At 41.6% G+C, this 24,877-nt stretch overlaps 1 protein-coding gene across 2 annotated transcripts; it reads right to left on the bottom strand.

Annotated features, from left to right (window-relative positions):
• Positions 1-3: 3 nt before the first annotated feature.
• LOC112217139 (ATP-binding cassette sub-family F member 3-like) lies at positions 4-24,877 on the bottom strand. Of its 2 annotated transcripts, none has more exons than XM_042300017.1 (21): positions 24,757-24,877; positions 11,740-11,887; positions 11,510-11,586; positions 10,977-11,032; positions 10,751-10,848; positions 9,463-9,585; positions 8,655-8,921; positions 8,428-8,508; positions 7,110-7,169; positions 6,973-7,029; positions 6,704-6,726; positions 6,296-6,351; positions 5,461-5,661; positions 5,121-5,197; positions 4,817-4,861; positions 4,592-4,724; positions 4,113-4,201; positions 3,912-4,003; positions 3,186-3,318; positions 1,505-1,592; positions 4-1,333 (listed from the first exon to the last, which is right to left on the bottom strand). In XM_042300017.1, the coding sequence occupies exons 1-21, from the start codon at positions 24,842-24,844 to the stop codon at positions 1,175-1,177; spliced, it is 2,151 nt and encodes a 716-aa protein (XP_042155951.1). In that variant the 5' UTR covers positions 24,845-24,877; the 3' UTR covers positions 4-1,174. The 2 variants fall into 2 exon arrangements, with proteins under 2 accessions (XP_042155951.1, XP_042155952.1); XM_042300018.1 differs by lacking the exon at positions 24,757-24,877 and adding an exon at positions 23,610-23,709.

The following is a 24,877-nucleotide window of genomic DNA, read 5'->3' as shown; positions in this document are numbered from 1 at the left end:
ATGGATGATTAAAGCTTTTTATTTAGCATGGTGTTATGATTGAATAGTTCTTTAAACAGCTATTTATAAGTTAGTGATATAACGTTGAAGCAGAAGGAATTTCGTCTTTTATTCTGATAATTGTCTTTAAGATGTGTATATATATAGATATATATAATATAATACCCCTCTTTACTTGGAGATACTGCTGCTTCTTCCCAAGAGACCTGGAGCCAGCTGCTGCTGCTGTTGTACAAGTTGTTGTTGTGCTGGTGGGTTCCCATGCTAACACAGATGGATGTTTCCAGGATCGTGTTCATTAGGGTACGCAACAAAACATTTGGAACAGAAAAGGAGCGTTTCATATTGAACAAGTCCACGTAGTCCCTCCGTTTCAGACTGTTTCTTCTGTTTGGTGCCCAGTGAACATGACCAGGGGTGTCTGAAATGACGCTATGGTGCACTTTTGGCTTGTTCCCAAAATACTGCACTATGTAGGGAACAGGGTGCCATTTCAGCTCAGCCTCAGGTTCCACTGATTAAGAGATGATCCCTCTCCATCACGAGCACACATGTTCAGGAGAAACATCATCCCATATCACTTGAAATGTATCCTCTCTCGCACTCAATCACACACATATTCAACATGGATGAAGAAATGGAGAAAAAAAAATACATGTACATATTCATCCCATCACTGATATTTATGAGAGCTAAAAGGATGTAGCATTATTCCAAGATGGCTGCCCACATGGGGTTAACAGTTAGAGGGTTACAGCACCCCCACCTTCACAGGATGGAATATCCTCCTTGATGTTGAAGTGAACCAAACCAGCTCCAACTATTATGATCAGAAAGGTTGGGAGTGGCGAGGCCAGAGCAGTTTCGGGGGTACGCACACAATCAACATTCCATGTGGACAGATTTTGTACCCTCCATGTACCCTAAAACGTGTCTGCTTCAGGACAATGGACAGGAGTACGCCACTTTGAACTGCCGGGCCAAACTAAATCACAAACAAAACAAAAACGGTAGTGTGGGGGAGCAGAGAGGATGCCGGGACAGTTAAACTCAGTTCTCCCCCCGGGGATGATGATTGGCAGTCGGAGTGAAGAGTGGGGGGGGCTTTAGGTTATTGAAGTCAATTGGCAACTTGGCATGACTGTCATAGTTGGCGTAATGGGTGAGTTACCACTCACAGGTAGCCCTCCTTGCGGAACTGTTCTTGCAAGATATCCCGGTACTCGTCGAAGCCCCCCTCCACTCGCCGCACGTTCCCGTGCTCACAGACCCACAACTCTCTGCACACGAGCCGGATCAGACGCTCGTCGTGAGAGACAAGGACCACTCCACCCTGAGGAGAGGATAGAGTTGTTAAGGGTATGAAAGCACATTAAAACTGTGTTCAAGAGCTATAATTTCCATTGATTGTTAGCTAGAGGCCAAAGTGAGCTTATAAAGAAAAGCCATCCATGATTTACTCTACTGATAAAGGACATTTTCTCTTCTAGTTTAACAAGCTTACTTTGAATTTGTTGAGCGCTTTCGCTAGAGCCTCGATCGTTTCCATGTCCAGGTGATTGGTTGGCTCGTCAAGGATATAGAAGTTGGGGCTGAGAGAGAAAGAGAAAAAGTGAGTAAGACATACAACTGTAGCTACAAGCAGCAATGAAACGGATGGGCTGTTGCTGGCTTATGAGCAGGCTGAAACAGATGAACGCATTATACATGTACTACATGCAAGTGTTCACAAAATATAACAGTACATTATTTATAGCGCCATGCAGTGGCTGTTTGATGTAGCAATTATTCCCTTGCAGATTTGTAGGGACGAACAAACACTGTAGTCGCCAAATCTCTAGACTTAGTGTGAAGATTTGTAAAATCGTTTTAGCATTAGCATTAATGCTAGCTGTTTGAGGTTCACAACTGAATTGCATGCTGCTTCCATTTTTTAAATATATATCAACACCTGTTTTTAAATACACCTTCCGACTAGTGTCGGTCAAGACCCTTAATCAGTTATAAGGTGATAGAGCGAAGATAAGATTTTTTACAAAGTAGGCCATTTTCTTTTTACATCTTCACGTACCACTTCTCTCAAAATCAGAGACTGATATGATGAGCATACATTCTGAGTTGAGACAAGTATACTGGTTCATGTGAAGATTAAGATTTGATTAAAAAAAATCCAATATGGCAAACATTTCAATACGACGGACCTCATGGGTCCTTGAGGAAAATGTGTTCCTTGTGACGAGAAACACTGATTTTGTGGTTGTACGTCAAACGGGGCAGTGGGGCGGAGACTTAAAAACTTAATACAGCGCCACCTATAGGCCAATTGGTGCAGTTGTGGGTGTTCGAGTAGTGATGTTGATATACTTTGATGTTACCAACCGGGCATTGAGCTATTCCGACCATTTTATTAGGGGTGCTTTGATGCCGGCAATCCTAATAATAACTAATTTCGAGACGGATTAAAACCATCTCATCAATAGGATCTTGACACTTCTCTAAATGAATAGTGTTCTCATGTCCTCTCTCTCCAGTTCTGTTCCTAGTATTATCACTTCTCTAAATGAATAGTGTTCTCATGTCCTCTCTCTCCAGTTCTGTTCCTAGTATTATCACTTCTCTAAATGAATAGTGTTCTCATGTCCTCTCTCTCCAGTTCTGTTCCTAGTATTATCACTTCTCTAAATGAATAGTGTTCTCATGTCCTCTCTCTCCAGTTCTGTTCCCAGTGTTATCAAGGCAGTTTGACAGATGTAAATAAGAAATATATTGTACAAGGTAAGTTGGTTGATGACAAATTCTCATTTTTACAGCAACAACCTGGCAGTTACAGGGGAGAGGAGAGGTTGAACAAGCCAATTGTAGGCTGGGGATGATGATTAGGTGGCTGTGGTGGTAAGAGGGGCCATCAGGGAATTTAGCCCGGACACTGGGGTTAACATCCCTACTCTTGCAACAACTACCATGGGTTGTTGAGTGACCAGAGTCGGTTTAACATCTGAAGGATAGAGAAATGTAACCCAGCGGGCTAAGCTGGTCACAATGCCATTATTAAACGTCATGGTCTGGAGGCTATACACTGCTCGTACAAGGACGTTTTTTCCAACTTAACTAAAACCAGTTTACTACTACAATATGACAATCCTGTGTACAATTTTGCGGCCATGGAGTGTAATAAAAGGCATTACCAAGGCATTGTCATCTGAGCGAAGGCAACCCGGCTCTTCTGCCCTCCTGACAAACTGGCCACAGGCCGTGTTGCCAGCTCCCCTGTTATTCCATAGCCGCCCAGCTGGTGTCTGTACTCCTCCTCGTTACGACCTGGGAGGGACAAAAAGGGTTACAGATGACAAAGACGGCAGGCTATAGATGGGTTGGTTGTTAAGCAACATGGGCCAAAACAGACAGGGTTGGCTTAGACGGTTGCCAGAATGTAAATTATAATTCGCCCCCAACGTTTATTGAAAACCTAAATAGCACTTGTCTCTCAAATACATCTTTACAGTTCTTGGTTAGCTAGCTAGCGAATCTTAGCCACATCAGCATCAGTTAAAACACCTCAAAACAAGACATGGTATCAAGAACAAGATAAAACTAGCTGAAATGATTCACCAATGATTCCTCACATGGCAGCTTTCTTGTCATTGTTGCTAGCCATCTGGTCATCCAGAATCACAACACACTGCCTTTTGCCCCATTGAAGCGAGCGCATTGTTTTCGTGACGTTGTCATCTAACCCGCCATAGGGATTCGTAACAACCACCTGGGTCGTGTTCATTAGTGCACGCAAAGGGTATTGGGCCAAGTCCAGGTAGTGCTGTTCCAATCAGTTTCCTTTGCATTTGGTGCCTAATGAACACAGCCCAGGCTTTGATAATGATCAGTATTGATATGTTTTGGTGGTGGGTGGTCACCTGGGAATTTGTTGAGTAGAAGCTCAATTGAACACACGTTGAGGTCCAGTTGATCCACGTGGTGCTGACTGAAATAACCGATCTTCAGGTTCCTGAGCGAGAAAGGGAAATAAAGCTGTCGTTTACTTCCCTGCACGCACACCCACCGAGACACACACTAACAGCAGAGGAACATGGCTGACGTCAGGCATGGAACCTCACCGATGGGCGTGTCTGATGCCGTTGACAGGCGTTAACTCTCCCATCAGTAGCTTGAGCATGGTGGATTTACCCGCCCCGTTCTCACCCACCTGTGTGTGAGAGAGAGAGAGAGAGAGAGAGAGAGAGAGAGCGAGAGAAGGTACTACTTTAGCAGTTGGAAGGTTGCACAGAGCGTTGTCTGTGGAAGTGTTTCACAGGTTTAAAGTACAATATTGGAGGCACAATATATCAGTGACGATGTGGGGGCGAAGATATGTTCTTACTAGCCTTATGAACATAGAACCGTTGTTGCACTTCCTATCTGTGCTAGGACATTTAAAAGGGCCATAAAATGAAAAAAAATATCTGAATCAGTTGAAATCGCAAAGAAAATATTGGCATCAGCCCAGAATGATCACATCGGTGCATCCCTAACTATTAGCAGTGCATGTGATTTAGAACTAGTCATCAGGATTGAGAGCAGTGTGATTAATACATACGATGCAGATGCGAGACTCCAGGTCTGCAGACACAGACAGCTGTGTGAAGAGGCGCTGGTCAGTGTTATAGTAGAACTCCACCTCATCCAACTGCAGCACCGGGGGAGACAGCTTCTCAAAGTTATCAGGGAACCTGTGGACAGACGCACGTACGCACGTTAGCGCTCAGATTAATATGAGAATTGAAACCTGACTTCATTCGGGACAGGAGGAGCGGTCTCTTACTTTAAGGTGACTTCGGTTTCCTTCTCCAGAGGTTTGAGTTCAGGCCTGCAGGAGACAAGAGAAGAGCAGCGGGGGAATGGACGACGGATGACAATAAATATATTCTTTACACTGACCATTCATTCCCCTGTGCACCTGTTCTGTTTGCACAGGCAAACAAACACGCAGAGGTCATCATGCATGTGCAAGACGGAAGTTATCCTTTACAATGAATTGGACTTTCAGGCTGTAATTCCCGGGGAGCCCTACATGAGAGAAAGCAGGGTGGGGTGCGTGTAACATTTTGAAATAGATGGTTACTCACAGTTTTTCTAAGAGCTTCAGTTTGCTCTGCACCTGTGCCGCTCTGTTGGCGTTGTATCTGAACCGGTCGATAAACACCTGGCACACAGAGGGAGGGGATCACCATGATAATAATGTATAGTAATAAGATACTATAATATATAATCTAGTATTTAGCAGTATGTTGATACGTTTGGCATTTCAAGATCATATAAAATAAACATACTAATCAGCAAAGACAAATGCTTAGAGTGCATTGTTATTACACTTGCCATAGGCTTTTTAGTTTGTATGTGCATACCTCAATGTGAAAGAAAATGTGTGTGTGCAGGACAGTGTGTGTGTGTGTGTGGGCTCCTAACCTGGATGTGCTCTCTGTACTGAAACTGGGCCTCGTACTCCCTCTGCTGGTTCTTCAGGCGGTCCTCTTTGGTCTTGACAAAGTTCTCGTAGTCGCCGCGGTAACTCTCCAGCCGCTGCGAGTGCAGGTGGATGATGTCAGTCACCACGGCATTGAGGAAGTTCCGGTCGTGGGACACCACCAGGATGGTGGTCTGCCAGGTCTGTGGGGGGCGGAGGAGTTAAACGGGCCATATGGAAGTTGAACATGTTGCTCTTGATTTAGTTATGTCACAATTATCTCTCCTTCCACCCAAAGTGTGCATTCATTCACTTCCATTCAGTGATTTGGATGGAAATAAGTGGTAGAAGAAATATGGTGGTAACTCCAGCTAGCCCATGCCTCCATTAATCCAATGTCTTTAGACTTGTAGAAGTACTAAATGAGTGCACACTTCAGGAGAAGGGAAATATTATTGGGACACAACCTTAAAGTCACATTTTGGCTTGAGTGTTGTTCGCAATTTCCTAACTTGTGATACAACACAATCCATTTGAGGCTAACCATGTATGCTTGGCTCATGAGCGTGAGCAGGTGTGTCCCTTGCCAATGTAGAGGACCCCTTTTGTCTCAAGGACACCCAGAGGCAAAATTTGAATTACCCAGCACGTTCTGGAAATTAAAACAATTTAACGTATGCGCCTATTTTCTACCCTTCTCCCTGAAATGTACACTCATTCACGCACATTGACCTGGACTCAGGTAAGGAATATGGTAGAAAGTCCCTATTGTCCACGCTTGCCTGTGCTTTCACCAATCGGGGACTGAATTTGATTCGGTAAGCAGGAGTAACCTACCTGCAGGTAATTCTCCAGCCAAAGAATGGCTCGGACATCCAACATGTTGGTGGGCTCTGAGAAACAAACAGACAGACCAACAGTCAGTCGGTGGGCTCTGAGAAACAAACAGACAGACCAACAGTCAGTCAGAGGGCTCTGAGAAACAAACAGACAGACCAACAGTCAGTCAGAGGGCTCTGAGAAACAAACAGACAGACCAACAGTCAGTCAGAGGGCTCTGAGAAACAAACAGACAGACCAACAGTCAGTCAGAGGGCTCTGAGAAACAAACAGACAGACCAGTCAGTCAGAGGGCTCTGAGAAACAAACAGACAGACCAACAGTCAGTCAGAGGGCCTTTGCGCTGACTGCTGGACACCATTGAACTGATCAAACAAAAATACTTCATGTGGTTTAATCACTCACCATCAAGTAACAAAAGATCAGGCCTAAAAAGAGACAATACAAATATACACATTACTTAGAGACTTGAAGCTAGCTTTAGAATATTTAGCAGAGCCACATTTATGTCTTGATAATCTGTCTATGGAATTGATGGTCTATAATACATTGAGATTCAGGAAATAGCTCATTGGAGATTTATAAATGTACAGAAATATTCTAATATAATCTCTGTCCTTGTATTTTAATTGGGAAGACTGTCCTCAGGATAAAAGCGACAAGCAGAGACTCACTTGGCGAAGAGCGCTCTAGCCAGAGCTAATCTCATTCGCCACCCTCCAGAAAACTCCCTGTGAAGAGAACACAGAGAGAGATCAGTTAATCGTGCACACACACACAGACACACACACACACACACACAGCAACTTACTTGGTTGTCAGCGTTTGCATTTTGGGAGAAAAACCTAAACCACATAGGATGATTGAAGCACTGTATAAAAGAGAGGAAAAGAGAGGGGGGAGGAGAGAAACAGAAAACAATTATCAAACCAGAACATGCATCTGTTGTCATCTGTTGTACAGTATACACACAGATATGACATTATGTACATATCTAAATACACTGCTAATGTAAGGTACACACAGATATGACATTATGTACATATCTAAATACACTGCTAATGTAAGGTACACACAGATATGACATTATGTACATATCTAAATACACTGCTAATGTAAGGTACACACAGATATGACATTATGTACATATCTAAATACACTGCTAATGTAAGGTACACACAGATATGACATTATGTACATATCTAAATACACTGCTAATGTAAGGAACACACAGATATGACATTATGTACATATCTAAATACACTGCTAATGTAAGGTACACACAGATATGACATTATGTACATATGAAATACACTAATAAGGTACACACAGATATGACATGTACATACCTAAATACACTGCTAATGTAAGGTACATACAGATATGACATGTACATATCTAAATACACTGCTAATGTAAGGTACACACAGATATGACATGTACATACCTAAATACACTGCTAATGTAAGGTACATACAGATATGACATGTACATACCTAAATACACTGCTAATGTAAGATACACACAGATATGATTTTATGTACATATCTAAATACACTGCTGATGTAAGGTACATACAGATATGACATTATGTACATACCTAAATACACTGCTAATGTAAGGTACACACAGATATGACATGTACATACCTAAATACACTGCTAATGTAAGATACACACAGATATGACATTATGTACATATCTAAATACACTGCTAATGTAAGGTACACACAGATATGACATTATGTACATATCTAAATACACTGCTAATGTAAGGTACACACAGATATGACATTATGTACATATCTAAATACACTGCTAATGTAAGGTACACACAGATATGACATTATGTACATATCTAAATACACTGCTAATGTAAGGTACACACAGATATGACATGTACATACCTAAATACACTGCTAATGTAAGGTACACACAGATATGACATGTACATACCTAAATACACTGCTAATGTAAGGTACACACAGATATGACATGTACATACCTAAATACAATGCTAATGTAAGGTACACACAGATATGACATTATGTACATATCTAAATACACTGCTAATGTAAGGAACACACAGATATGACATTATGTACAGACATGTTTAGTGTGGCTCTTTACCGGGCAGGTGCCTTATCTGCTTCAATCTCCTCCAGTTTAGCATAGATCTCCGACAGTCGAACAGTCTCCATTCCTTCAGCACTAACATGGAATAGAATAAACTGCAGGTTTAGTGACTGTTGCAGTTTCAAACCCAAAAGTGTAAAAATCCTGCAAAAACATTTAAATCTGCCAAGGTTGCCAGTATTGACTCCTTCCAATGTAAGGAGTAAGTAAGACTGACGTACGTTCCGTTGGCTATGCGCGCATTCAGCAGGCGTTCCTCCGTCAGGAGCCCCTCCCGGACCGTGTCGCTCTCAAGCACACTCTGCAGCGCCCCTGTGTCGTCGCCAGCGACCTCCTGCTCCACGTGCAGGATCGTGATGTGGGCGGGGACGCGCAGGCTGCGGCTCGCCAGCATCTTCAGTAGCGTGGTCTTCCCAAGGCCGTTGCGGCCAATCAGGCCGTAGCGGCGACCTGTCGACAGCGACAGCTCCGCCCCCTGCAGCAAGGACCTGGAAAATCAGAGAGAGACAATTTGCTTGCATATTGCTTTACGGTTCAGACTTAAATGTCTCTGTCTCTCTCCTACTGCCTTTGTCGCTCTCTCGCTGTCTGGTATTAAATAAGAAATAACAATAAAAGGGTAATTACACAGGAATAACCTATGATTTACTCATTTAGTTGTTTGCCATTCATTTAAACAAGCACTCCTTCGCACCATTTGATATCAGGTAGTTGTGTTGAAATTCTTTAAAGTAATTTGCAGAAAGTAACTATCATAACCACATCAACTCATTTGAAATAGCAGGTAAATACTGGTGGAAACGGTATCTAGCTAACACAGCATTGAATTATGCTGATTAGAATGAACCACCTGCTCCAGTGCTGGATATAGCAGGAGAATGAGTGGGTATGGCTTCATCCCAAATGGAACTGTATTCCCTATATAGGCGCGGTACTTTGGACCAGATCCCTATTGGCCCTGGTCAGAAGTACTGCACTTAATAGAGACATGGTGCCATTTGGGACGCAGCTTAAGAGTGAACCCCTCACCGCTCGCCAAACGACACGTCAAAGTTCTCGATGCGGATGTCGTAGGTGCGATTCTTCCCGGACAAGTCGACGCGACTGTCCTTTTTGCTACTGGCCTGGCTGGCTGATGCCTCCTCCAGTACCCTGAGACAAACAGCGGTAGGCAGAGCGGACGAGGACAGAGTGAGACAGACACAGAGGGAGAAATAGACAGAGGGAACCAGAAGGAGACAAATTAGATAGAAGTAGAGAGAATGAGTACAGGAAGGAAGACAGTGGAAGAGAGAGAGGAATGACAGACAGGCAGAGGTGAAACATCAGTCCAAATCATATCACTCTGACACGGTAACCGAACTTCATCATACATCGGTGAATAGAAATCTGTATTTTTGCTGTCACAATACCAAACCAATGATCAGTGGTGTAAAGTACTGAAGAAAACATACTTTTAAGTACTACTTAAGTTATTTTTGGGGGGGTATTTTGTACTACCAGTAAAAGATTTGGACACCTACTCATTGCAGGGTTTTTCTTTATTTGTACTATTTTCTCAATTCTAGAATAACATCAAAACTATGAAATAACACATAAGGAATCATGTAGTAACCAAAAAAAATGTTAAAGAAATCAAAATATATTTTATATTTGAAATTCTTCAAAGTAACCACCCTTTGCCTTGATGACAGCTTTGCACACTCTTGGCATTCTCTCAACCAGCTTCATGAGGTAGTCACCTGGAATCTATTTCAATTAACAGGTGTGCCTTGTTAAAAGTGAATTTGTGGAAATTCTTTCCTTCTTAATGCATTTGAGCAAATTAGTTGTGTTGTGACAAGGTAGGGGTGGTATACAGAAGGTAGCCCTATTTGGTAAAAGACCACGTCCATATTATGGCAAGAACAGCTCAAATAAGCAAAGAGACACGACAGTCCATCAATAAGACACGAAGGTCAGTCAATACGGAACAATTCAAGAACTTTGGACATTTCTTCAAGTACTGTCGCAAAAACCATCAAGCGCTATGATGAAACTGGATCTCATGAGGACCACCACAGGAAAGGAAGAGTTACCTCTGCTGTAGAGGATAAGTTCATTAGAGTTATTAGCCTCACAAATTGCAGCCCAAATAAATGCTTCACAGAGTTCAAGTAGCATTTTACGGGGTGGTTTTCAATTTTACTTGATTCATTTTCAATTAACGTATCTTTACTTTTACCCATGTATGACAATTGGGTACTTTTTCCACCACTGCCAATGATAAACTGTTTGCATGGTCTTCGGGTGTAGATGAAAAGCATATGAAACTCACAGTGGACTAGTTGTTTTTTGCGAATCCCGTTCATTCCTCCTCCCTTGTTTTTGCTTCAGCTTGGCTTCGGCCTTCTCTAGCTTCCTCGCGTCCACCGTCTGAGGTGGTGTGTGGAAGAAAAAGTGGATGAAGTTGACAGGAGAAAAACATAGGTCCAAGTCAGGCCTGTAGCTTAGACAAGAACATTATACACAAGAAGATACGATGCAACAAAAAAATACTTTACTGTATTCTGGCCCCTCTTCATCATCCAGATCCCTTGGACATCGTTAGTGACAGATACTGAGACAAGAAAGACAGAAGGAGTGGAATGAGACAAAACAATAAGTCAGGGAGGATATTAAAAAGACATGGGAGAGGTGGTAGGAAGGGTAGAGAAAATAGGAAGTACGAGCAGTAGAGGACGGGAAAGACAGAAAGAGTGGAATGAGACGCAACAATAAGTCAGGGAGGATATTAAAAGACATGGGAGAGGTGGTAGGAAGGGTAGAGAAAATAGGGAAGTACGAGCAGTAGAGGACGGGAAAGACAGAAGGAGTGGAATGAGACGCAACAATAAGTCAGGGAGGATATTAAAAAGACATGGGAGAGGTGGTAGGAAGGGTAGAGAAAATAGGAAGAAAGGCTAAAAACAGTAGATAGAAAATTACAGGCTACCAGAATGAATATCAAACGTATACATCTCTACATATACACATCTGTATACTGGACAGTAAAGCTGACAACAAAGAGCAAGACCTAAGTCCCCTGCAGACTTACCACACTCTGCAGATATCTGAGACAACTGCACCGGAGTGTCGAGCAACACTTGCTTTGAAGCGGCATGGCCGTTACTCCTGATGGAGAAGACATGAGTATATTTTTGATGAATCAGCAAGCGAATTACATAAATTATTAGCCTTTGGTGTGTGGCAGTTAGTTAATGTTTGTGTTGGACGCTGGTTGTGAAAGAGGTGGGTGTTAAGGTTTTGTGTGTTTGTTGCACTTACAGTTTAAGAGTGTTGAACATCTGCTGACAGATGTCCCGGATGTCATCCTCGTTTTTACAGTCAGCCGATGACCCCTGCAGCAGCCCACCAATCGCATCATACACCTCCTCTCCATCCTCAAACTCCGCCCCTCCACAGTCCAACACACCTATCACACAGGATAGAAATATAGCTTAGAAATGTCAATTTCCAGTTGCAGGTGGTTCTACAGAAACCATAGAAAATTCAGAAAGTTATTCAATTCATGTTTTTGCGGGGTGGGGGGGGTTGGGTATCCCTTGAAGTATCAAAAAATATACAAACATTATTTGATGAAAAAATTTATTTTGGGACTGAGTGCGATAAGCCCACACAAACAGATTCACTACATGGAACAACAAAAATCTAAACAAAGCTTGTTCTGAAGTGTCTATCCTATATCTGAGAGATAGAAGATCAGGAAACACTATATTTTTTATTTTAACAAGTATTTGTCAGTATACAGTCTCCTTGTATACAGTATTTCCATAAATTGTTTTCAGCTGGTTCCAGGGGACCTCCAGACGAGTCTTGTGAGGCCTGTTGGAGTCCTAGAGTAAAACACAGTTTCACTTTTGCACAGATGGGTCATATTAGTGTGTTGCCCAAACTGTTTGGAGGTTTCAGACAGAAGTTCCCAGATTGGCTGTACCGACTTTAGACGCGTCCCAAGACGCTTGAGTTCGTGAGTGTCATATTTTGTGATTAAACCTAATTTCGGGACATCTCATGGACTGACAGACACCTCTCTAGCGCTGTCATCTTTCACTGCAGATGCAGAAGTGCGACATAGGCAGATGCGGTGGATTGAGACGCATCCATTGCAAAAACAGATGCACTACATGACCAAAGGTATGTGGACACCTGCTAATCGAACATCTCATTCCAAAATCATGGGCATTAATACAGAGTTAGTCCGCCCCCTTGCTGCTATAACAGCCTTTACTTTTCTGGGAAGGCTTTCCACTAGATGTTGGGAACATTGCTGTGAGGACTTGCTTCCATTCAGATACAAGAGCATCAGTGAGGTCGGAAACTGATGTTGGGCAATTAGGCGTTCCAATTCATCCCAAAGGTGTTCAATGAGGTGGAACTATGAACAGCTCCAGACCATTATTCCCCCTCCAACAAACTTTACAGTTGGCACTCCGCATTGGGGCAGGTAGCAATGTCCTGGCATTCGCCAAAACAAGATTCATCCGTTGGTCTGCCACATGTTGAAGCATGATTCATCACACCAGAGAACGCGTTTCCTCCGACACATTGGTGTGGTTGGATTACGGGTTAAACGAGCAGTGTGTCAAGAAGCAGTGCGGCGGGATCTCTCTCTCTCTCAAATGTTTTGGTACCTACTGGAGAGCTTTGTCTACACCCATTGAGCATCATTCACACCCTCCTAAGCTTTAGCCCCACCCATCTCTTTAAGGATTCACATGTGAGTCTATGTACTAAACAACCAAAGATTTAAAGACTAAAGGCTGGCTTATACTACAGGTGTGTTCGAACATTTAATCTGGAGTGCCAGAATGTGCTCAGGGCGTTCGTAAACTCAGAGTGGTCAGATTGTCCGTTTGTAAATTCAGAGCGTTCTGACCTAACAACAGCAGGCAAGCACCCAAGCTAACAGGCTAACTTATGCTAGCTACTTCCAGACACAAATGACAGCTCACTGACCATTTTACTCTCCCTAGCAGAGCTGGTTAGGCTGTTTTGATGTTATCCAGAGCGTCGGTGACTGCAACTGTGCTGCTGGCAAAAATGTAATTACGCTTTTTTCCCAAAAGTTTACTGACACCGGCCATGTTCAACGGGTGTTGAGCGTTCGTAAATTCATAAATTATTCTGCTCTCTGGCACACTCAAACGAGTGTTTCTGAAATCAGAGTAGATAGCCAGAATGAATTTACCAGCTACCTGTATCGACAATTGTCACAATGACATCATAGACATTCTATTGAAATAGTTACTTGCATTGTGTAGTCTTTTGTATAGACATGTAGCTAGCTAAACAATGAATCATAATCCCAGCTCATAACGTTACTACCCTGCATGAATCTGCAGGTAGCTAACCAACCAGGTTCAATGTTAGCTAGTTAACATTAGGCTCTTTAACTGGCAATGCAAATGGCTCTGAGATACTAATAATATTACTACACAGATCAAACATGTAACATTAACTAGCTAGCCAGCTAACGTCAACTTAAAATGAAAACGACTTTGACAACATTAGAAAGGTGTAATATCTGAAAATGTAGCTAGCTAGACTCTTTTACCCGTATACATGGATGGACGCTTTCTCCCTCTCCGTCACGGATGTCATGGTCACCCTTAGTTTTAAGATGTAATCCGGAGAGGTGTTTTATACATCAGCCTTCTGTTCTCTTTCCGACTCCGTCTGCATATTTGCAATCAAACGCCAGAATTTTCTCCATCTCCTTAGCTATCATACTCTAATCCCACTGATTTCAAAACTCGGTCCTCCAGAAAGTGGAGAGTAACTCTTTTGCAGTTCAACTCCCTGATATCTTTCATAAAAGCCACGTTAGAAAGGATTATCTACACATACTGACAGCTCATATTATAGACAGAAGCATGCTACATGGCAGACCAATCCGACCTCATCTCTCGGCATGTCCATCACACTCATTAACTCAGCCAATCATGGCTAGCGGGAACATTAACGTCTTTTTCCTTGGCTAAACCAACTAGGCTAGTAATTCAACAACTGTATTCATATTTACAGATGGCATACAAGTTTGTTATTAAGGCAAATGAAAGTTCACATGTTCCAGAAGGCATTTCTGCCAAAAACCACCTTTTCATCAACAACAAAAAGTTTACATTCAAATGCCTCTCCTGTAAAGTAGTAACACAAAACATACGCCCAGTTTCCTAAAAAGTCACACAAAGAACCTGCTACATTTTCTCTTACCCTCATGACAAAATGCGTAGAATACCATTATAAAACTGCAAATGTCTCTTTCTGCACCAGGCAAAATGTGTTGAAATACAATAAGTTAATTGATGTCCAAAAATAAATAAAAATACCCCCCCCAGCGGTATTCCACAATTTCTGACATTTAATCATAGTAAAAAATTCCCTGTCTTAGGTCAATTAGGATCACCACTATTTTAAGAATGTGAAATGTCAGAATAATAGTAGAGAAGGATTTATTTCAGCTTTCATCACATTCCCAGTGGGTCAAGAAGTTTACATACACTCAATTAGTATTTGGTAGCATTGCCTTTAAATTGTTTAACTTGGGTCAAACATTTCAGGTAGCCTTCCACAAGCTTCCCACAATAAGTTGAGTGAATTTTGGCCCATTCCTCCTGACAGAGCTGGTGTAACTGAATCAGGTTTGTAGGCCTCCTTGCTCGCATACGCTTTTTCAATTTTCTATAGGAGTGAGGTCAGGGCTTTGTGATGGCCACTCCAATACCTTGACTTTGTTGTCCTTAAGCCATTTTGCCACAACTTTGGAAGTATGCTTAGCGTCATTGACCATTTGGAAGACCCATTTGCGACCAAGCTTTAACTTCCTGACTGATGTCTTGAGATGTTGCTTCAATATATCCACATAATTTTCCTACCTCATGATGACATCTATTTTGTGAAGTGCACTAGACCCTCCTGCAGCAAAGCACCCCCACAACATGATGCTGCCACCCCCATGCTTCACAGTTGGGATGGTGTTCTTTGGCTTGCAAGCCTCCCCCTTTTCCTCCAAACATAACAACAGTCATTATGGCCAATCAGTTCGATTTTTGTTTCATCAGATCAGAGGACATTTCTCCAAAAATGTACAAACTTTGTCCCCATGTGCAGTTGAAAACCGTAGTCTGGCTTTTTTAATGGTGGTTTTGGAGCAGTGGCTTCTTCCTTGCTGAGCGGCCTTTCAGGTTATGTTGATATAGGACTTGTTTTACTGTGGATATAGATACTTTTGTACCTGTTTCCTCCGGCATCTTCACATGGTTCTTTGCTGCTGTTCTGGGATTGATTTGCACTTTTCGCACCAAAATACGTTAATCTCTAGGAGACAGAATGCATCTCCTTCCTGAGCGGTATGAAGGCTGCGTGGTCGCATGGTGTTTATACTTGCGTACTATTGTTTGTACAGATGAAAGTGGTGCCTTCAGGCATTTGGAAATTGCTCCCAAGGATGAACCAGATTGAAGGTCTACAATGTTTTTTGTGAAGTCTAGGCTGATTTCTTTTGAATTTCCCATGTGAAGCAAAGAGGCACTGAGTTTGAAGGTAGGCCTTGAAATACATCCACAGGTACACCTCCAATTGACTCAAATTATGTCAATAGCCTATCAGAAGCTTCTAAAGCCATGACATTATTCTGGAATTTCCCAAGTTGTTTAAAGGCACAACTTAGTGTATGTAAACTTCTGACCCACTGAAATTGTGATACAGTGAATTATAAGTGAAATAATCTGTCTGTAAACAATTGTTAGAAAAATTACATGTGTCATGCACAAAGTAGATGTCCTAACTGACTTGCCAAAACTATAGTTTGTTAACAAGAAATTTGTGGAGTGTTTGAAAAACTAGTTTCAATGACTCCAACCTAAGTGTAATGTAAACTTACAACTTCAACTGTAGATGTTGACTTATATAAATTACAAGCAATATAGACAGCATACATGGTTAATATTTGCCATTTTCCTCTGCTAGATCACATTCATCAATAAAAGCGTAATTTGTTTTTTGATTTAAAAAAGTACCAGGACATGGGTGGGAAAAAATCATGTTAATCTTGAAGAAATATAAACGAAACAAGGTTATCACTATTGATGTTTATTGCTTTGAACTGAACAAATTGGAAGGACTAATTTTACACCCAGTATTTTATGGAAATGATAAATGAGTCCCATTGAACACAAATTAAGTTCAGTCTTCACACTTCATGTGGGACAGAGTTTTACTGTGTGTTGCAAATGTATTTCTTGCACTTGATGCATGTGTTCTGTGTCTTCCTGTTCTTGGGTCCACACACACGGCAGCGCTTCTTCGTTGCTACCGGCTGCAATCTAGAATGATGAAAACAATTCATTCAGGAATTTTACTAACGTCTCACACACACACATACACTACCGTTCAAAAGTTTGGGGTCACTTAGAGATTTCCTTGTTTTTATAAAAATCACATTTTTTGTCCATTAAAACGACATCAACATTTTCAGAAATACAGTGTAGACATTGTTAATGTTGTACATGACTATCGTACCAGGAAATGGCTAATATTTCATATCTACATAGGTGTACAGAGGCCCATTATCAGCAACCATCACTCCTGTGTTCCAATGGCACGTTGTGTTAGCTAATCCAAGTTGATCATTTTAAAAGACCATTTTAAAAACCCTTTTGCAATTATGTTAGCACAGCTGAAAACTGTTGTTCTGATTAAAGAAGCAATAAAACTGGCCTTCTTTACACTAGTTGAGTATCTAGAGCATCAACATTTGTGGGTTTGATTAGACTCAAAATGGCCAGAAACAAAGCACTTTCTTCTGAAATTCGTCAGTCTATTCTTGTTCTGAGAAAGGAAGGCTATTCCATGCGAGAAATTGCCAAGAAACTGAAGATCTCGTACAACGCTGTGTACTACTCCCTTCACAGAACAGTGCAAACAGGCTCTAACCAGAATAGAAAGAGGAGTGGGAGGCCCCGGTGCACAACTGAGCAAGAGAACAAGTACATTAGAGTGTCTCGTTTGAGAAACAGACGCCTCACAAGTCCTCAACTGGCAGCTTCATTAAATAGTACCTGTAAAACACCAGTCTCAATGTCAACAGTGAAGCGGTGACTCCGGGATGCTGGCCTTCGTGGCAGAGTTCCACTATCCAGAGTCTGTGTTCTTTTGCCCATCATAAACGTTTCTTTTTGTTGGCCAGTCTGAGATATGGCTTTTTCTTTGCAACTCTCCCTAGAAGGCCAGCATCCCAGAGTCACCTCTTCACTGTTGACATTGAGACTGTCTTCAGTCTAAAGGCAAGTTTTATTGCTTCTTTAATCAGAACAACAGTTTTCAGCTATGCTAACATAATTACAAAAGGGTTTTCTAATGATCAATTAGCCTTTTAAAATTATAAACTTGGAATAGCTAACACAACGTGCCATTGGAACACAGGAGTGATGGATGCTGATAATGGGCCTCAATGCCTATGTAGATATTCCATAAAAAAAATATGTTTCCAGCTACAATGGTCATTTACAACATTAACAATGTCTACACTGCACTTCTGATCAATTTGATGTTATTTTAATGGACAAAAATGTGCTTTTCTTTAAAAAACAAGAACATTTTTAAGTGACCCCAAACTTTTAAACGGTAGTGTACACACATACACAGTTACAGCAGGCCAAGGTAGGAGAGTCAGCCACACACACAAATGCAACATTGCGCTTACTTCCAGTATTGGAGTTGTTGGTTCTGTGGGTCTGGCGGGTGGTGCAACAGCATCCTCCTCACGATGGCTGCAGAAGCCGGGGTGCTTGGGATATGTTGCCGCCTCTGGACTTGAGGTTTTACCAATGCCTTGCCCAGCTCCTCGAGAAAGAGCCGTCTCCTCTGAAGCTTCCCACTGTTCCAATCTGGGGTCAACACCGTCCAGATGACAAATGCGTTGTATGTTGAGATGTCCAAGATGTGGAAGAATATCACAAGTGGCCGGCGTAGGGTTCTTCTTTTGCAGCTGTAGCCAGTCACCAGCTTGTCTAAATTTCCTTTCCCTCCTTTTGTGGCCTTATGATTTCTGTTTTTTGATGTTTCTGGCCACATATTCTCCCATCCCTATGCAGCATATTCACGAGTATCACATTTTTGCCTTTGTTTGGCACGTAGGACACTAGGGACACGTGGGCTGTGAACACAAACTTAGAGGAATAGGCCTGAAGTGGGAGCTCGGGCTTGTTTTTTTTGTACTGTTCCTACCACCGTCAGCTTCCTTGTGGAGCTCCTGTCCCAGCTTGTGCTTAGTAAAAAAAGTATTGCATTTGATGTAGCCACAGAGTCCTTGTGTCACATCCAGGACATCCCGCATCCCTCGGTTCTTCTTAGGGGCTCCACCTGGCTTCTCCATATACACTTGAAAGTTCCACGCATATGATGAAGCAGCATCACAGGCAGCCCAGATCTTGATTCCATATTTCACGTTTTGACGGTATGTACTAGAGGTCGACCGATTAATCGGAATGGCCGATCAATTAGGGCCAATTTCAAGTTTTCATAACAATCGGAAATCTGTATTTTTGGACACCGATTTGGCCAATTTTTCCCCCCACCTTTATTTAACTACGCAAGTCAGTTAAGAACACATTCTTATTTTCAATGATGGCCTAGGAACGGTGGGTTAACTGCCTCGTTCAGGGGCAGAAAGACAGAAAGACCTTGTGAGCTCGGGGGATCCATGCTTGCAACGTACAGGTAACTAGTCCAAAGCTATAACCAACTGCCTTTCGTTGCACTCCACAAGGAGACTGCCTGTTACGCGAATGCAGTAAGCCAAGGTAAGTGGCTGTTGTCGTTGTGTTCCTGGTTCGAGCCCAGGCAGGAGTGAGGAGAGGGACAGAAGCTATACTGTTACACTGGCAATACTAAAGTGCCTATAAGAACATCCAATAATCAAAAGGTTAATGAAATACAAATGGTATAGAAGGAAATAGTCCTATAATTCCTATAATAACTACAACCTAAAACTTCTTACCCGGGAATATTGATGACTCATGTTAAAAGGAACCACCAGCTTTCATATGTACTCATGTTCTGAGCAAGGAACTGAAACGTTAGCTTTCTTACATGGCACATATTGCACTTTTACTTTCTTCTCCAACACTTTGTTTTTACATTATTTTAACCAAATTGAACTTGTTTCATTATTTATTTGAGGCTAAATTGATATTATTGATGTATTATATTAAGTTAAAATAAATAAATATTCAGTATTGTTGTAATTGTTATTATTACAAATAAATAAAAATCAGCCGATTAATTGGTATCAGCTTTTTTTGGTCCTCCAATAATTGGTATCGGTGTTGAAAAATCATTAATCGGTCGACCTCTAGTATGTACTGCCTGAAGGGGGACTGGCCCCTAAATGGCCTAAGCTGTTCATCAACAGTAACGTTGTGCACAGGGTTGTAAAACAGGGGAAGGCGGTCCACCCACATGTCTCACATTGACCTGATTGCAGCTAGCTTGTCTATCTGCCGCAGAGCTGGTCTGGTGTCTTGCTTATCGAAGCGGATAATCCTGGAAATAAATGTGGAAGTTTTCCCAGAGACATTGTTGCACTGAAAAGTTCTCTGCATCCCACAAGGATTCTGTGGATCTGAAAACACCAGCAATGATAAGAACCCCAAAGTATGCATGCAAACGAGTTTGGTCCATCTCCCTACAAAAACACGCCTTCCCTCCAAATGAATGCCATCCAGAATGAATTTCTGGATGGTGTCTGGGATAAACAGTTAAAAGGAAGACTATGTCCTGCAGATGAGTAACCGCACTCCTAGTTGGCCCTGGTTGCATCCTTATCACATTGGCAGCCATGCTCATTCCTTGGGAAAGAAGTTTTTCCATCCATATTTATCCAGCTCATCAGCAGCCTGCAGAAGGTTGCTGACATGCTGGTCCTAGGGCTGGTTGAGGGTCAATCTCATCCTCTTCTTACAACTCACTGAGACATTATCCTCATATTCGGAAAATTATTCATCTTCCAAAGTGGAAGACGCTCTTTCCACACTAGCTTCTCTCTCTGCAAAAATTATTTATAAGGCCCTCTGAGCAGAGATAATTCTTGCCATACGATTGATATGATTGATTGTGTAAGGAGCCAGACATGCAAAGCTATTTATTTGTTGTGTCCATCCCCCAATTTGCACCAAGCTGGGGTAGTGTGAGAAAACTGAATTCTTTACAATGTATCGAAATAATGTATTGCAATAACATTGTGCAGGTTCCCGCAAGACATTGTGTAGTTTCACACACTACAAAGGATAAAGAGAAAAGCGGGAGACAGACAGGTTCTTGGTGCGGTCTCCCTGTCTATGTTGAAACAGCAGGCCCAAAGGAGGAAGAAGACAGAATGAAGGCACACAGCAAACCTTTTTGTTAATTTTTTACCTGTTTTCACCTACACACACTTTTATTACCCCCAAGGTAAGACCCTCAGGTCTTACCTTGCTTGAAAATAGAAACAGAGGCAATTATTTTATAGACTTCATAGGATGTGCATGAGTTTCCAGTTTGGGAATACATACAATTTATCCTACCATTTCTACCTATCTGCGTGCCAGTTATGATTTTCATATGCGTATTTTCGTGGAACAGTTTTTCAAATGTCTTTGTTTCTCAAAATCATTATCACATGGTTAATCATAAAAATATTAATTAAAATTATATAAAAATCTAAGTAAAAATTAAACTAACTGCAGGAGCACCAGCGTCTGCCATATGGACACTGTTAAACCGTGATCATTGGATGCTAAATATCTTAAATGAGCGCATGGAACTCGGAGACGGACAATGCAACCATTGGCCTATAACGTCCATTGTCAACTAAGTTAAAATACATAAAGCCGACAAATAAAAAAAGGTTGAAAATAAAAGGATGAAAATTACATTTCTTTCAATCATATTCATCTCTCTACAGCCCGTCTGCCCTGACCTATTGCTAGTGAAGTGCAACATTGCATCAAATCAAACAACTAGATCAGGCCTGAAGCCGTCTCTATCAACAAGCCTATTCCGCCCCCAGAGTTTTCTGTGCAAGGGAAAGGTGATTTAGAATGTTTTCACTGGATATATGGGATAATCAGCAATGTTCACGCTAAACTGCGCACCTCCTCCGGGACTGCTGTGCAACAGAAATGCCAGGCCACGCAGACTCAAGACTAAACTTCACTGAGTTCGCCCCATTAATTTGCACTGTGTATAATTGTATTGTTGGGGTAGCCCGTGAGCAGCCTTTCCATCACCCGAGAGTGAATGCACTTTTCAGATCAGTTCAGAGTGCAGAGTCGCATGTGTACATTTGTTGACATTCTTTGCTAGTTACCGAGTTATTAGTCCAGTAAGTAATAAGTATAGGTCAGCAATCAAATCAAATTGTATTTGACCCATGCGTAAATAGCCCAACCAACTACCTCATCCCCATATTGTTATTTATTTTTTTGCTCCTTTGCACCCCGGTATCTCTACTTGCACATTCATCTTCTGCACATCTATCACTCCAGTATTTAATTGCTAAATTGTAATTATTTCACCACTATGGCCTATTTATTGCCTTACCTCCCTAATCTTACTACATTTGCACACACTATATGTAGATTTTTGTATTGTGTTATTGACTGTACGTTTGTTTATCCCAGGTGTAACTTTGGTCTTTGTGTCGCACTGCTTTGCTTTATCTTGGCCAGGTCGCAGTTGTAAATGAGAACTTGTTCTCAACTGGCCTACCTGGTTAAATAAATAAAATCTAAATAAAATTGTCCCGAGCACAAGGTGCACCTGTGTAATGATCATGTTGTTTAATCAGCTTCTTGATTTGCCACATGTGTCAAAAGGATAGATTATCTTGGCAAAGGAGAAATGCTCATTTACAGGGACGTAAACAAATTTGTGCACAACATTTTAGAGAAATAAGCTTTTTGTGCGTATGGAAGGTTCCTTGGATCTTCAAATCAAATCAAATTTTATTTGTCACATACACATGGTTAGCAGATGTTAATGCGAGTGTAGCGAAATGCTTGTGGATCTTTATTTCAGCTCTTTAAACATGGGACCAACACTTTGCCTGTTGCGTTCATATTTCTGTTCAGTATATAAGAATCATAATGTTAACCTAAGATGCCCTCATCCACTAGGTAGCATTATACATGGGAAATGAATGCTTTGTGTAGTATCATTTACAATGTGTGTGTTACTTGTGATTTCTATCCTTTGGTGGGCAAATTTAATTGTCAATACAGTCATAAATGGTGGCTTTGATCACAATTTTGAGGTTTAGGTTGATCAATGTTCTTAGCTAGCTAGCAGCACAAGTAAACATTGTTGTTAGTGTTCAGCGATTAGTGTTTTGAGGTCAGGTTGGTTTCGGTTCAATTATTTCTTTAAATTTAGGTTGAATGCTGTAACACAGAATAAAACAACTAATACAAAAGTCACATTATGGTAGTGACTGCCCATTACTGCTTATCAACCATAATTTATTCACATGACTTTAATAAAATATTTCAGTTGTGTATATTATATTAGTTTTATTTGATGACTATTACTTCATTCCAAGTCATCATCCCATCTCAGAGCTACTACCTGTTGTCTGGAGAAAAAAAACTATTTGAATAGTTCTTCAAAGTAAATAAAGCAACCTTTTAGGACTGCTGAATACCAACTATCAATCACTTTGAGCAGGTATTTTCAGGTAGAGATACCTTATGAAGTAACCGCTGCTCTCTATATCCCCTCACAATCACACATTATTTTGTCTCTTCAATGGCAGGCCTAAAAGAAACACTGACCAAACAAGTAGATGCGCAATGGATTATGGTCATTGTAGGAAATGATGCACTTAAACTATGTAGAATATTGGCCTGTTGGAAACTTCAACTCCCTACTACGGTGCACAGTTTGGCTGGATCTGATTTCTCAAGAGAAACCGTGCAATTTGCACATTGAAATCACAGAAAAAAAACATTTACGAAATGGAATTCAAATAATTGAACCAACATTGGTCAATTCGTTATTTAAAAAAACTACAAATAACCGGAATTTAGGGTAATCACTCAGCACTAACTGTTTGTGCAAATCTCTCTTCACTCACAATCCTCCTCCATGCCACTTACCTTCTGATTTTGTCTCTGTATTCTATCTAGCAAAGTGACATAACATAGAATTGAAAAACCAGACACTGCGATGATTGGCCGTCCTCCATCTTTTTTAGTTTTGCTTGCCCAGAACAAATAACAGGCGGGAAACGGTTTCATGAACTGAAGATTTTCAAGCAAACATTCGCTCCTCGCCTGATTGGTTAACGGCAGCAGTGGCAGCGTGCAATTTGCATAAAGTAGAGCAGAGCTTAAGGCCTTCATCACACCGACAGTGATATTGTTTATTTAACTTTTGTTTATTATCTACTTCACTTGCTTTGGTAATGTGAACATATGTTTCCCATGCCAATAAAGCCCTTGAATTGATAGCGCAAAATGGTCACGCAGCATCATCTAGATGTGTGTACGACAAAAGTTAAACATTCACCTTCTGCGACCATTTATGTCAAGCAGTTTATATGAACGCTCTGCAACGCTTCAAGGCAAACTCAGCGTGCCATTGGAAATGAATGCACTTCCGGTGTACCAAAATGCAATCCCTGTCGGTGTGATCGAGGCGTAACTTTTTTATAGCGCTTGGCTTGTAAGGGTTCTGGCCGCACACCTTCCCACAATCCCCAGCACCGCGTGCCCCCAAAATGAATACGGGAGGAACTTCGTCTGACGAATTCGGAAGTAGTGAAAACTATGTAAGCCGGATTCATACCCAAAACCCAAACTTCCCATACATAGATATGATTACGCGTTCCCTTCCTTGAGCCCCCCACTCTTTGTTCATGTTTAGGTTGATGTTTTGTGACTTTGGGTCCTTAAAGCGCTATATAACTAATTCCCATGTACTACTACATGCCGGTAAATCCACACAGAAGCAGCTGATTGGCTAGTAATTCAAGGCAATAAATTAGCTAGTCTAGCTCACCCGGTTATAGTTAGTTGTTCAACCGGGCCGATAAGATAACTAATGGCATGTTACTTGTTAGCTACAAGCTAACGTTAGCTAGTCTCCCCTAACTTGGCTTGACTGAGCGTCAACGCTGTGGGACGGCTATGCTAGCTAACGTTACTTCACGTGGAGAAGAAGCCGTCCGCCACTCATCTAGCCGCTGGCATTTTAAAGTGTACGAGATCCACACACCCTCTCCATTCATTTACAGTCTCTTACCCGTGATATATTCGAACACTTCGGTGTCAATTTCGGGAAACTCGCTCTTCAGAATATCCACGTATGTCGCCATGATACACCGGCTCATCCACAAGAACAGCGCATGTGCCCACAATATGCG

The sequence above is a fragment of the Oncorhynchus tshawytscha genome, linkage group LG17 (assembly GCF_018296145.1).
Source record: "Oncorhynchus tshawytscha isolate Ot180627B linkage group LG17, Otsh_v2.0, whole genome shotgun sequence".
Classification (NCBI taxonomy): Eukaryota; Metazoa; Chordata; class Actinopteri; order Salmoniformes; family Salmonidae; genus Oncorhynchus; species Oncorhynchus tshawytscha.
Note: the sequence above shows the minus strand (reverse complement) of the source record. Positions and strands in the feature narration are given on the sequence as shown.